The 15,973-nt window shown below is 41.6% G+C and overlaps 1 protein-coding gene across 1 annotated transcript in view; it reads right to left on the reverse strand.

Annotated features, from left to right (window-relative positions):
• Positions 1 to 15,973, reverse strand: part of LOC136864677 (stalled ribosome sensor GCN1) — a 599,881-nt gene that overhangs the window by 169,260 nt on the left and 414,648 nt on the right. Inside the window, exon 31 of the mRNA XM_067141987.2 lies at positions 14,415 to 14,741. Coding sequence (XP_066998088.2) covers positions 14,415 to 14,741 — 327 coding nt within the window. The remainder of the gene's footprint in view (positions 1 to 14,414; positions 14,742 to 15,973) is intronic.

Below are 15,973 nucleotides of genomic sequence, written 5' to 3' on the forward strand. Positions count from 1 at the left end.
CGAGAGCCTTACTGTACGAGGTTATTGGCAGCCCATTAATTTCCATATTTTCTTCAAAGTCGTCATTAGCATCACCTTTACTACCGCTTTCGTCAGAATCTTCATTTTTGTCCTTCTTTCCTTGGACTGACTGAAGAATCGTTTTAGTGTCTCCACTCTCACACTCTGTTGGAATATCTGGATCAATTTCGATATAGGTGTTCACTTGTACACTGTAACCTGCTGCATTAATCAATCTATTTCAGGATGTCCACCATTAGCAGGAAACCCAGCTTTCATAAAGCAGTTACGAATTGTTGAGGTTGTAACGTTTTTTTCCATGCATTGGTTATCCACGAAATTGTTTGGAGAACATTCAGTCCCTTTGTCAGTGTTTGAAGGGTTACTTCACTCCTGTTGTGCATCATCACTGTCTGTACATAACCTTGAAGTTCTGGATCACTCCTTGGTCAAGCAGCTGAGAAACTAATGATACATTTGGTGGGAAAAAGACAATCTTCACATTTTGCAACTTAATTGTATCCAGATGCAATGCTGCATTATAGAGGAATAACACTTTTCGCTCCTGGAATATCATTTTTCTGTCCAAGTGTCCTAACCACTCCCATTATTTCTCTGGTCATCCATGCTTTCCTATTCGCTTTCCATTCAATGCCAAACTTCGTAACGTCGAAATTCTTAAACACCTTGGTTTTGTAGCTTTGCCTATCACAAGGGGCTTCTCCCATTCTCCACTCATACTTGCACATAACTAAACTGTAAGACGTTCTTTTGCAACTTTTCCAGCAGTACAACGATTTCTTTTGAAACACAAAGTTTTACAAGTAACAAGAAAGAATTTACACAAAGTTTTGTCGGCATTCAAAATATTTTCCGGAGCATACCCATCTATGATTGAAGACATTTTTTCTTGCCAGTTTTCAACAATCTCCATATTAACACTGAACGACTCTCCGCAAATCACTCTGAAGTTGATACCATATCACTTTCTGAAACTTTCTAGCCAGCCATTCGAGGCTTTGAAATCTCCAATACTTAATTATGCCGCAAATTCTAACGCTTTTGCTTGTATCATTGGTCCCGACACAGGGACATTCTGACTTCTTACTTTAGCGAACCACTCTAGTGTGGCCTTGTCGATGAGAGATCCATTACCACTTTGAAACAGTTTAATGCAATGTTTGTTGCCATTTAAATGTCATTCTTTCACTAGTTCCTTTTGCTTTTTCACAATTTCAGCTGCCTGTGTCTTTCCAATCTTGAACACTTCGGACAGTTGAAGCACACCACACTTCTCACGGTTATGATAGTCTATTATGCTTACCTTTTCTTTTACAGTTAAAAATTTCCTCAGAGCCATGTTTACACCAACTTCCTAACGTAAAACTGAACACATCAAAACCACGGGTCAGTGGAAAGTAACCTGACGGTGAAGGTATGAATTCCAGCGCTGTCGAGCATGTCACATCACACAACTTCCGGAAGTGATAGCATAGCTTAGTGTAGCCTTCCAAGAATGTGTACAGCCTGGACCAAAAGTTACGGTGTCAGCGATTCTTGAAAGTAACACCTGTGCAAAAAGTAAGCGAATACATACTGTACTGGGCTCAAATACAGTATTTTTTGAAAAACAAAGTGTCCGTTAGGAGAGGTTTAATTGGAGTTTCTCGTGGCTATGGTGTGTCTGCGTCCGTAATAAAGGATGTCCGTATAAGAGGGGTAAATTACTCATACACAACATGGTATTTAATTACGGACCCAGAAAATCGTCCGCCAATGAGGGGTGCCCGTTAAGGCTGGTTTTACTGTAGTGCGACCCCCCTCGAGTGCTTCTACAATTGTAGGGGGTTAACCTCTGTTACCTTCTTCAATTGAAGATCCTCTGCATGGTGAGGGGGACTAGTAGCTCCTTTCTTGCGATGCCGAATGGAGCCCTATTGGGAAACCATTCGGTATACAAGGAGGAGGAAGCTAAAGCACCACCCAACCCTACGGTGTAACGCGACCCGTGCCGATGGGGTGCATGGCACATGGGAGATGTGTCTTGAACGAAGCCTTCGAGATACTTGGCGCCCTCTCGAAGTAAGTAGCCTTATCCGGGTAGGCGGGGCTCTGCCTGGGCGGACATTATATTTCCCTAGCTACTCGTGGGACCTACATGAGTACCGTAGCCACCCAAAAACCGGAGAGCTCCTCTGGGGCCTCCAAGAGGAACACCAGCTCGACAATAACCGATGGGGACTCTTCGGAGATACCCTCAGATAGTACGACCTCGACAGTAAGAGAGCTCATTCTAGAGGTGGGCAATCTTCTAGTCCAGAAGAAGAAGAAGAAGAAGAAGAAGAAACAGCACTCCGGCACTGAGAAGAGGAGGTACAAGAAGGCTTTAAAGGCCCGCAAGCAGGCCAAAGAGGGCCTAACTCCTGGAGCTGAGAGGCCTTCTACTGCCACGACAGCAACAACTGCGGGGGGATCCAATGGGCACAAGAGGCGGGACCCTGAAAAGGGCTCTGCTTCTAGGGCACAGAGGACTCCACTCACCAAGACGCCAGTGGGAAAACGACTCCTGTCGGGGGCAACCCCAGAAGAAGGTCGGCAAACCCACAAAAGACCTAAGGTGGAGTATGCCAGGATAGCTAAAGCTGGGATCAGGATGGCCATAGTGCCTGTAGGATATCCTGACCAGCAGCTAACTGAAAAATAGGTGAAGTCTGTGGAGGAGGCTATCACCAATCTGATAGATGAGCTTCCAGAGCAGGGGCCCATTAAGCCTCAGTTCCTGGACTGCTATTTGTCGAGAGGTGCGGCCATCATTATCGCAGAGAATGACTAGACTGTAGCATGGCTTTCTAGTCTTGTTACAGATATGCAACCATGGCAAGGAGCCAGGCTCACAATTGTAGGCATGGATAAACTCTTTTCCTATAAGAGAGTCGTGGTCTGGATACCAGGACAACCAAAGGACAACGTCCTTTTGGGAAGAATGGCACGCCAGAACCATGGCCTAAATCCCAACAGCTGGAGAATCTACAACTGCAAGGAGGAGACGAGAGGTGTCCGCCTTGTGGTCAGCATGGACTCCAGAGAAGTGGAAAAAGTGGTGGGGAAGAAGATCTTCTGCGGGGTGCATATTGCTACCTTCACCTTGGTGGAGGGCAAACGCGACAAGCAGAGGACCAACCCCACCACAGACAACACCGAGACTAGCAGGGGCGAAGAGCGGGAGACTGGACAGGAGCCAGAGCCAGCAAAACCTCAGGATTCATCGCGGGAGGCGGAGCTTCATGTTCCGGAGACCGCATAAGGTAAAGTATTGCATGAAAGTAAGGAATGATTACTTTCAATCAAGCAAACATACAAGATTGTATAGCGGCCTCTAGGGCACTTATCATAAGTATCCAGAAAGGTAGGTTTTCGGTCGCCCTGATACAAGAACCCTGGCTTAGACAGGGGGATATCATCGGACTACAATGTGCAGGCTTCACTCTATTCAGTGGAGTACCGGAGGAGAAGCTTGGAGCATGTATACTAGTTAAGGATATTAACGCTGGGGCTATACCGGGCTTCATTACTAGAGACCTTGTAGCAGTTCTAGTGAGATATGAAGAGGGCGGACAGCCAAGAGACCTGGTTGTCTGTTCTGCATATTTCCCAGGATACTCTGAATCTCCACCCCCGCCGGAGGAGTTCAGGAGACTGGTGATATACTGTAGGAAACAAAGACTTAACCTCATAGCAGGATGTGACGCCAATGCTCATCACAGCATTTGGGGAAGTAAATACATAAAAACCGAAGGGGAGAGAATTTCATAGAATTTCTATATACAACTGATCTTGAGATCATGAACGTAGGTGGTACCCCTACCTTCATCAATAACAGGAGTGAGGGGAACATAGATCTTACCCTGGGTTCCATCTTCTGCGGGGTGCATATTTAAAGACTGGAAAGTTTCTTTGGAACCTTTGTCAGATCATTGTGTTTCATATAGAGGGCTCCTTCAAGATCCCATCTTACAGAAACCCCAGACGAAGCAATTGGACGTCTTTTAGTGAGGACGTGAGGAGGGGACTGGAAGGAGGACCCTCAAATATAATTAAAAACAAGGAGGAGCTGGAGCTCAGTGCGAGATTTCTCACACAGGCACTAGTTACCTCTTATGAATTAAACTGCCCAGTTGTTAAGGCAAAAAGAGTAACAGGAAGCTTCAAGTGGAACAGTTATCTTTAACACCTGAGGAGAAACACACGAAGGCTCTGGAATAAATACAGGGAACTTCAAGATCAAGAAAGTCTAGATTCTTATAAAGAACCACAAAGAAAGTACAAGTCAGAAGTCAAAAAGGCTTCCAACAAATTCTGGAGACAGTTTTGTGACTCCATCGAGAGTCAACATGAAGCGGCAAGGCTTCACAAAATTCCAACATTGGATGGAAGGGCAAGGCTGGGCTCATTGGAGTCACCTTCGGGTGGATATACATCCACAAAGGGGGAGACTGAGCTTATTGCTTGATGCCCACTTTCCAGGTTCAGTAGTCACAAATAGTGAAGTAGAATCTAGCAGATCCTTGGTTGGAAGGAAGCCGCAGAGATTGTTACCCCAAGAAGGGTGAAGTGGGCATTTTGCCCCTTACAGAAGTCCAGGAATGGACGGGATCTTCCCAGCACTTCTTCAGGAAGCGGGCGCAGTCTTTATACCATACCTGGTCAGAATTTTTAGAGCCTGTCTCACTACGGGGTACGTGTAATCCTTGTGGTATCAGGCAAAGGTAGTGTATATACCTAAACCCGGAAGGTCTTCATATACTAGACCTAAGGATTATAGACCCATTAGTCTAAAGTCTTTTCTTCTGAAGACTTTGGAAAGACTGGTGGATAGACACATCAGGGAGAAAGTATTAAGAGACTGTCCCCTGCATCCTCATCAACATGCATACCAACCAGGGAAGTTGGTTGAGACGGGACTACGCCAGCTTGTTTCTAGGCTGGAGAGCACCTTGGATCAGCAACAACTGGCTATGGTGGTATTCCTAGATACAGAAGGGGCCTTTAACTACACGTCTTTGGGCTCCATAGAACTTAGTCTAGAGAGAAGAAGAGTGAGCAGGATGCTCATAAAATGGATTATGGCCTCACTGCAGGGCCGTCAGGTTCTGTTTACCCTAAACGCAGTAATGTTGAGAGCTAATATAGACACGGGGTGTCCACAGGCAGGAGTACTATCACCAATATTATGGTGTCTGGTAGTGAATGAACTACTTACCAGGTTAAATGTTCGTGGAATTTACGCCCAAGGCTAAGCAGATGACATTAGCCTGATGGTGGTGGGAAATTAGTTAAGACAACCTCAGTTAAGTACCTAGGGGTAATCCTTGAGGCAAGACTGAGTTGGAAGAAACATAAGGTGGATAAGGCTCCCAAGATTATGTGGGCCTGTCGCTAGTTGCTTTATGTCGCACCGACACAGATAGGTCTTATGGCGACGATGGGATAGGAAAGGCCTAGGAGTTGGAAAGAAGCGGCCGTGGCCTTAATTAAGGTACAGCCCCAGCATTTGCCTGGTGTGAAAATGGGAAACCACGGAAAACCATCTTCAGGGCTGCCAACAGTGGGGCTCGAACCCACTATCTCCCGGACGCAAGCTCACAGCCGCGCGCCTCTATGCACACATGGGCCTGTTGCAGGCCCGTCAGAAAGACTTGGGGCCTAGGACCTAAGGTGGTCCAGTGGCCCTATATTTCTATTGTACGGCCCACGATCACCTTCGCATCTTTAGTCTGGTGGCCAGGTTCAGAGAGTAAAACCTTTACCACCAAGTTAAACAGTGTCCAAAGACTTGTGTGTCTAGGAATAACAGGGGCACTGGATACTACACCATTATGTGCAATGGAGGCCATCGTATTTCTTCCCCCCTTACATTTATATGTTAAGGAAATAGCAGGAATGAGTGCTTACCGCCTCTTGTCACTCGGAGGATTGTCCTTCAAGAATCCGAATAGAGGTTGTGCTTCTATTCTTACAAGGCTTCACCAGACCTGCCCTACGACAATGATGATCGGGGACCTGATGATGCCTAGTTTTAATCTGAATTATAAGTTCACAGTGGTGATACCCACAAGGGAGGAGTGGGCTGCGGATGCTGGTGCCTGTTGTAGGTCTGGGGGCTGTACGTGGTACACAGATGGCTCGCGGACAGAGACGAGCATAGGCGCCGGGGTCTGGGGGCCTAAGACAAGGCCCTCCCTTCCCATGGGTAAATAAGCTACTGTTTTCCAGGCCGAAGTATATGCAATACTGGCCTGTGCTGTATATATATATGGAACATGCCTGGACATAGAAGATGCATCACCATTTGCAGTGACAGCCAGGCAGCGTTAAAAGCACTATGCGCAGTCAGATCAAAAATGGTATTGGGAGTGCCAAAGGATGTTAGATCAAGTTAGTTAGTTTATTGCCTTTGTGATATGGCGGGGCTCAGGCTATGAAGCCTGCTATTATGCCAAACCATATTATACAACAGCTTTATACAATTTACAGAATAATGTACATAAAATCATTTTTACATATATTTCTAAAAATCACTAAAATTAATTTACTTAACCTCTATAATTTTGTATCCTTATTGATAATTAAGAGCTAATTATTAAATTTTAACGTTCATGAAATCTACTTTTTACATATTTGAGTACCACATTAAACATTTCCTTTTAAATAAACCTCGGATTGCCTATGCCTCTAATTTCAGCTGGGATTGAGTTCCAGGAACGTATGGTAGTAGGTATGAATGAGTTGTACGAGTTACTGTGGTGAATGGGAATGGACAAGAGGAAACGTGTGGATGACCTTGAGGGAGCTCTATTGGAAGGAGAGATGTATTTAAAGTCTGTTCTAAGATAGTCTGGTTTGTTTGTTTGCAGAATACTGTGGAGAAGGGAAACAGCGTGGTATTTACGTCGTTCAGTCAATCTTAGCCACGACAGCTGAGAGAGGAAAGGGCTAATATGAGTTTGGATTGGGATATTTAATACGAATCGAGCACAAGCATTATAGGCTCGCTGTAGTCGACATGAAAGTGTTTTGCTCATACTATTATAAACTACATCTCCGTAGTCAAATATTGGAAATATTAGACTCTGTACTAATAATTTCCTTGTGTTTCTTGGAAGGAAGTCCCTCATCCTTTTTACAGAATGTAATGAGTAGAATACTCTTTGACAAATTTTTGCGACATGTTCCGACCAACTTAAATATTTATCGAATAGTACTCCAAGGTTCTTACATGATCGCTAAATGTTACTGGTATTCCACCGAGCATAGCACTGGGTATAGACATGTTTTGTATTTTAGCATGAGATTTATACGTGCCAATTATGATGGCCTGTGATTTTGATGGGTTCACTTTCAGGCCATGTCTGATAGTCCAGTCATTAACATTTGCTAGGTCTTCGTTTAACTTTGTGATTGAATTGTTTAAGTCATTAGGCTTTGTGTGAATATATAACTGAATATCATCTGCATACAGGTGATATTTACAATTGGTCAGCGTCTCAGATAAGTCGTACATGTACAATGAGAACAAAAGTGGTGACAATACTCCTCCCTGAGCCACGCCCATCTTAGTGGTTTGCCACAAAGATGTATCGTTTCCCACTGATACGCACTGCTGACGATCACTAAGATAGGAGTGTACCCAGGTCAAAGTGCTGTAAGAAAATTTCAGCGCCTTAAGTTTAGCGAGTAATATGTCTATCTACACAATCGAAGGCTTTGCTTAAGTCCAAGAGAACAAGTATAGTCATTTGTCCTTTACCTATCGCTAGTTGCATGTCATTCGTCACCTTACCTAATGCAGTGGCAGTACTGTGGTTTTGTCTAAATCCCGATTGATATTTGTCAAGTAAATTGTACTGAATAAGATATTCAGTCATTTGTTTATGTACTATTTTCTCCAACAATTTTCCTAATATAGGAAGGATACTTACAGGACGATAATCTTCGGGACTGTTGGGGTGGTTGTTTTTAGGGAAAGGCCGGATGATTGCATGTTTCCAATTCGAAGGAAATACTCCAGTCATGAGGGAGTTATTAATGATATGCGTGACCGTTGGAAGTATGATGTCTATGATTCTTTTTAAAAGAGACAGGTTGATTCCATCATGGCCAGTGGACCCTGACTTAATTTCACTGAAGACTTCCCTAACGTCACTGGGGGTCACATGAGAAAAGTAGAACTGCTCGCCATGATGTCTTGTTTTTGAGGATATTCTGTTAATTACTGCTGCTTTGGTCTGATCGTCAATATGAGAGGATCGTGAGCTAAAGTATGAGTTTAGGTCAGCTAGTAGTACATTACAGTTGTCATTTGTCTTGTTTTTGCATAATCCCATTTCGCGAAGAGATTTCCAAATCTGACTAGAATTTTGAGTGTTCAAAATATCATAAGAATGACGTATTTTAGCATTTCTAATTAACTGTGTTGTTCTGTTTCGGAGTTTTTTATACTTTCCGAAATTGTCAGATGTAGGCTATATCACGTAATAATTATAGGCTGCGTCTCTTATTTTCATCTGGTCACGTATTTTTTGGGACAGCCATGGGTTTGAAGGTCTCTTTACCCTAACAGTGCGTAGTGGTGCATGTCTGTCATACAGAGTCAGAAGTAGTTTGTTAAAATGATTTACTTTTCCGTCAATGTCATTTATGAACTGAATATTGCGCCATGGTGTGTTACGAGCATCTTCAAAAAATGCGTCTTCATTAAAGTGTTTGAAATCTCTATATGCAATTAATTTCGGCTTGAATTTAGGGCACTTCAAGGAATATGCAGCGTAAACCATGTCATGTCGGGAAAGACCGGGAACGGGCATTTGTCCAGGAGTTAGGATTCGGTTGGTATTATTAGTAATTATTAGATCGAGGAGCGTTCGTGAGTTGGTAACATGGTGTGTAGGGTTTAGGGGTAGTATTGTCAAATTAATGGATGAAAACATCTCAGTCAATTGTTTTGTTTCGGTAGATTTGTTTGTCAAGTCTGTATTATAGTCTCCCACTAAAATCAAATGCTCATACCTGGGTGTTAGATCATGTAGGGCTTCCTCTAGATTTGTGATGTTACCAGTCTTCGGTGGACAATACACCACACCAAGCAAGCACTTCGTACCGCGAACTATGGGCTCAACGAACAAGAATTCAGGGCTATTGGAGAACTCTCTGGGGGATTTTAATATCACCTTATATTTCACATCATCCCGTATATACATACCGACTCCTCCACCGAGCTTACCGCTCCTGACATTCCTAACTAATGAATAGCCATTCATACTAACAAGAGATGAAGGGATAGACTGACGCAACCATGACTCGGAGAATAGTATGGCATGTAGGTTGCAGGTTGAGAATATTTCAGAGAATTCCGGGAAATGTGGGAGAATGCTCTGAGTGTTTACATGAGCTATTTGTAAGGAGGTAGGGTAAGGCGAAAGAATGTCTTGAAGGTGATTAGCGGTACTTAGGGTGGGGGCTGGGAGATACAGGTAGTGACCTGCTTGGGACTGTGGGTTGGAGAGGCTGAAACTAGAGGCATTTGTTTCCTGGTTACTTGTTGCTGCCAACTTAAAATTTAACTGTAGATATAAAAGGAAAAACCACACTAGATAAAATTAAGAAACTAAAAATTGAAATTAATGATAAAAATGTAGGCTATAGCTACAGTTGAAATTCTGATTAAAGTTCTATACAGCGGTATTTAGTTTACAGAATGTCGGCTCATGGTTAACGAATACGAACGAGATCTTCGCGGTTTGACACAGGTATTTTACGAGTTCCCTGCTTAACATAAATTATGCCATCCTTCGACCACACGTTCCGCACATTGAACTTACTTACAGCGTCCTGTAGAAGCCGCAGTCTCTCTGGGGCTAGGTCTTCTCTAATTGTTTTATTTGTGCCCTTGAGTTTCTTTTTGTTTATAAACATCGCATTTCTGTTCTGGTACGAAACAAACTTCACAATTATGGGTCTTGAACGGCCAGTTTGACTATTCCCAACCCTATGCGATCCGTCTATTTCGTCCACTGAGAGTTCCACCCCAATTTCACGAGCAATATCAATGATAATATTGTCCGTGTTTTCTCCTGCAGTTTCTTCCACACCAAACACACGCAAGCACTGTCTTCTTTGGTACTGCTCTAAACTGTCTTGTTTTAATTTGCAGCTCCCTTTTTAATTCCCTTATGGTCGTGTCTCTTTCTTCCAGCGTACGCTTTAGTTCCTCGATCACACTCGTATCGAAATTTATGGTTTCTTTCAGTTGCTATACAACTGTCTTCGTCACCTGATCTTGGATGAGATTGGCAAGCGTGTTGAGAGTCTCCTTACTGCTCAGCGCTTCCTATACTGCTTGTTTCACAATGGCTTCCTTTGGCACCTCTAACTTTGGGGGGCATGGTTGTTTTTGTAGATATTTCGCTTCAGGTTTCACTGAACACTTCACGAACACTCTGACGTGAATAACTGTACAAGTTAGAGTAATGTATCATACTTGCGACTGTCAAACTGCTAAAATTCACCTCTTAATGCCGCACAAACCACAAGCCTCGTATTTCGTGACTATACACTATCTGCCATTAACTAGTGAGAACTTAGCTCAGTTAACCCTATTATGGGTCCCTTGGCCCTGTTTCATAAAACATCTTTCACTAATATTATTAGTAAGGAAATATTAGTATTATGTTTCATAAAATTATTAGTTAATAATATTAGTTATTAGTTTATGAGTCAAAATTATTAGTAGATGTTCCTAATAATATTAGTAAATTGTTTCATAGACAACATGACTAATAAAAGTTACTCATATTATTAGGATTATGTCCATGAGTGTATTTTGACTCATAATTCATATTATTAGTGAAACCAAAGTGAGCTGTATTTTAATATTTTGGCATAAAATCATGAAGATCACTGAAATGGTAGACTCTGATTCAAATAGTGATAAGAAATGAGTGTAGGTATTCACTGTTCAATAAATGTTACGTCAAAAACAGCCTGTGCTGACATGTAACAAACATATGAATACCGCTACAATGGGAGATTTAGATTAGATTACATAACTGTTGAGTATTTGCTTGATAGGATTGGTAGGTAATAGAACGTTCCACTGCAAGGATTGAAGCATAACCTTAAAATAGCAGCTTCGCATTGCACTCCACCGATTGGTAGTGATATACAGTATCGTGTTTCTCTAGTGCAGTTCTGCTCGGACACTCCAAGTATCTTTTAAAATCTTGGCTTATATCACCAGTAAACCAAGATGATGCTGGTGATAATTGTTTGAAGAGGAAGTGGGCTACAACTAGGGAACCACCATGTATAATAGCACTAATCAGATAGAAAAATAGAAAGGATCCAACATTTTGAAAAATGAAGGTATCGGCTAAAGAAAGAGAAGGGCCACGAAGGGCGTGAAAATGAAAGACTCTCTCGGCCTCGCAACCTAATACTGTCAGGGTTGGAAAAGAACAAGAGTTGAACAAGGGAGGTCAGAAGGGTAGACGAAAATGAGCCTGACAGAAGTGAGTTGAAGCAATGGCAGGACTCATCTCAGTGCCCCATGTTCGCCAACACACGCTCCCAAGTTGAGAGCCCTGGGACCCCTTTTAGTCGCCTCTTACAACAGGCAGGGGATACCGTGGCTGTTATTCTACCGCCCCCACCAACGGGGGTAGTAAACAAAGATTTTGCTAGTCCATCTCAGATTTTTAAGAGCACATGAAATAAAAAAATAAAAGGAACAAGGAGAGAGATAGTGTGCAAAAGGCTGCGAATAGCTGACGCTTTAACTCAATCACTTTCCGCAAATAAATTTTTTTATCTCTCATTATTTTCACTTCTATTATCTATTTTCATATGTATTGAAGTCACAACAACGAAAATATCAAGTGAGCCTTTTGAACATGTGGATTAATAGTCGGTTGTTGTCAAGCATTAGCCCACTGCTAGGAACAAACCCAAACCAAGAACAGACCGATTCTAACCTCCATTTGTATCAGCTGACTAATGAACTAATATTATAAGAGAAGATATTTTATTAGTCATGTGTAAATCTTTATGAAACAGAATTTGGTTAACTAATAATTATTTTTATGAGTTCTAATATTATTAGTTAGTTTTATGAAACAGGGCCCTGGGCACACAGGAATCAGTGGAAATGAAGAAGCTGACCAACTAGCAAAACAAGGCTCAAAAGGTCCTTTCATAGGACCAGAGCCCTTCCTAGGAGTGTCACTCTGAAGTGTGAAACTGGTAATATCCCAGTGGACGAACCAGTCTCACCTAGACATTTGGAAAAGGTTAACCATAGCAAGGCACGCACGTGAACTTATCAAAGGGCCTAGCCAAAGTTATAAAAAGGTCCTGATAAATTAGAATAGGACCAGAACGTGAATGGTAGTTGGACTGTTGACAGGCCACAATACCTTACAGACACACAGTGCAAGCCTCTTGCAAGCACTAGACATCGATATCTTGGCTCACATTTTGTGAGCCTGGAAGACATCAGGAATGCCAACATCCGGACACTGGTATCCATTATAGGAGCACTAGGGCTGGAGTAGGCAAAGCCGTTTAAGGGACACAAAGGGTCTTCACAGACCTACTTGTGGAGCCCTGCAAAAGCAGGGCTTACCCATTCCGTATCTATCTATCTATCTATCTATCTATCCGTAGTGTGATCTGCAATAATGCGCTGATACTTTTATGGGACCCAATGCAAATTTTGTAATATTTGTTGTCTGGTGTTTTAGACACCTTTTAATACACTTGTTAAAAAGCCCCAGTGGAAAAGGTTTTCGTATTTGTTCTCTCATTTTGTTTCATGCCTTTTAATATGCTCATCTCATGTTTAGAAATTGTCCATAGCCTACATCTTTCTCTGAACCAAACATACAAGACGTAAAATGAACACATTCGAAAAAAGTATAACGTGTTTACATATCCTCGTTAGATAGTTTTTATTCGTGTATAAATATGGTAGAACATATTTTTGCTTAACACACACTCTTTCCTTGTGCCCTGCAGAAACATCCTAACAAGTACTTACTGAATCAACTAACCTCTGAAATTAGTCATTCACTTGCACTGCATTTTGAGGTGTATCATATTCTTACTTAATATCAGTACATAATATCAGAATTAAGCAATCGTTTACTTCAGCCTTTATTTCTAACGAGTTAACTACTGCTATTGGTCACGTTATTTATACATTTATTACGGAAACATGTCCTCTTTCATTTCAAAATGTGTTTACAGACTATCAGTACACTAGTATTACTCATCGACTCCTCTGACATCGCCTTCAAACTCTGATGTTGGCGAGAGAGCTTGCTAGTGCACACAGCGAGAAAACTAAACTTAAGATGATTGATCACATTCAATACAATTGCTGGAAGTGCATAAATATCAATAACTGAAAAAATAATGCAAACTCAATCGCTCTTAATAACGGATGCATCAGTGATAGGGTTCTTGCTGTAAAGGAAGGATAATACACAGTTTACTATAGGAATTTTCAAGGGACAAGAAAAAACAGTTGTTAGAACAGAGTTCTTGCTGTATGTCGTACTCGCTATAGTGGACATCTGCTGTATAGGCCTGCAGAAGAAGCCCATAGTTTCCACTTTCAGATTATTCTGGGCACCTGCTTCATTATTAAAATTAGCTTCCAGATTCTTCTAGGAGCTTCCTTGCCGTAAGCCTCAACAATTCACCAGCAGTATTGTTTTTCTTGCTGTTTGCCACGCACTGTCGCCACTCTGCGAGCATTATCGCATCTCGCCGTCATTATCGACTTCAGCCCCCCCCCCTCCACACACCTTTTCTGCCTTCAGTGTTGCAATATTAATAGGTGCTTTGTGATAGTTCTGGTCTTATGAGAAAAAATGTCTGAAAGATTTACAACTATTTACAAGTGGAGAGAAATTTACACTGGAAAAATATCTGAGATAAATGAATACCAAGTGGACCTGCTACTACATATATTCCCACATTGGATCTTTACAATATACAACAATCTCAATGAGTTTCTCTTCAGTACAGTATGCTTTTGACAACAATATCCCCTATCGTCTTTGTGTAATTTAATTTTTATGTGCTGTGTTAACCTTGTTACATAACACTGCTTGATGCTTATGCTGCAATAAAATATTATTACACACAGCAAGAAGAGGAATTGTCACATCAGTACAAACAACCGATGGCACTACAGAATAAGGGATTTTCTATCTGAATCCAAAATAGACAAACATACATACATCTGATATTTGTATGTCTCAGTAGGATAGCCATCCTGAGCTCTTCACCCAACTCACTAACTCTTTCTGTGTCTTGTTCTCTACTAAAAAGACTTATTACAAAATACCTACCAACTGTGTTAACATAGCAGGCAAGATGTCATCAAGTGCCCTGACTCCAACTGTTGAGTGAAGACTGTCAAATGTCTTAGCAGCAGCCTGACGTACTTCTGGCAATGGGTCACACAATGCCTTCCGAACAGTAGGTACTAAACTATTTACAAATGTCAATACCATGTCCTTATTTGTTGATGCCATTATTTCTGAAAGTCCAATACAAACTCCTTGTCGCTGGTCTGGTTGATCTGACTCAAGACCTTTCTCAAGGATAGGTATAATTTCTGGTAGTACACGCTCCCCAAGCTTTCTCACCAAATCACCCAATGTCCTTGCGGCCACCTGTAAGAAGGAAAAAAATAAATTATTATTATTTCCTTCAAATAAATATCAAAAGGCACCTTCTGCAATTTAGAATGCAAAAGTGTATTATTTCAAGTGCACAACTGTGAGTCAAAAATGGCAGAGGGCCTCAACGCAAAAAAAGATTTACCTATGAAGTAATGTTCTAAAATGTACTGGTAGTTTAGGAAATGCAAAAATAAGGTGTCTCCCAGGAAATTAAAAAAAACAGTATTTACTCACGTATTAGACCCCTTTTCCCCCCACTTTTACAGCCAAAAATAGTAAAGTGGGGTCCAATATGCGATAACCTCAAAATTTTGTGCAGCAAACACATGACTTCTAGGCTATAAAGAGCTATAAATTGTACGTGTAAACATTCTATATAATTATTTAACAAACTTAGAATGTATTTAAGTTATACTGGCTATTTTCATCGGTAGGCAGTATTTCTAAACGTAAAAAGACAATAAATGGTAAACAAGACTTTTAGGCCTACGGTATATATAAAAGTCAATTTTAGTTACTCATATCACGTCATTCGTTACATCTCATTAATTCCACTGGTGAGGTTGACGTCAGGAAGGGCATACGGCCCTAAAAACTCGCTACGAAGATTCGTCTCGCTTCATACTCGACCCCATACAAAAATGGGATAAGGGTATCATGTTATCATATAAATATTGATACAAAAGAACTTAATAGCCAGTCATTTGTCTGTCAGTTCAGCACTAGGCCTACCACACAGTAAACCTGATCACTGCTTTCGTTTGAATTATTGCCTTGCTACCAGCGTGTGGGCAATTCAAGCGACGTCATCTTCACTACCATCTCGTCAGTCGCATCAGCCATGCTTTATTCTCTTTGAGCCATGCACTGCAATCGAGAGTAAACGAGGTCCCGTCTTTTTGAACCTTTTAAAAATAATTTCGTTCCCAACTATAGAGTCTAAACTGTGTGAATCTATTCCCAAATGGTTTCTGGAGATGGTCTGATATTTCCAGTTCGTGTATATGTAACAGAAGCCAGTCCTTCCGAATAAAGCTGTGGTGCAGAAGGCATGCCAAACTATCAGCTGATAACTAGCGTATGTTACAAGTTGTACTTCTGAATGTAATACATAGTAACTGGAAACATTCTTTTGATAACTGCGGCTGTTGAAACACAGACCCTTATTTTTAAGTATATTTCATGCTTGTTCTCTACATTTATCACATCAGGATTTACATAAA

This window comes from Anabrus simplex, chromosome 2 (genome assembly GCF_040414725.1).
Source record: "Anabrus simplex isolate iqAnaSimp1 chromosome 2, ASM4041472v1, whole genome shotgun sequence".
Classification (NCBI taxonomy): Eukaryota; Metazoa; Arthropoda; class Insecta; order Orthoptera; family Tettigoniidae; genus Anabrus; species Anabrus simplex.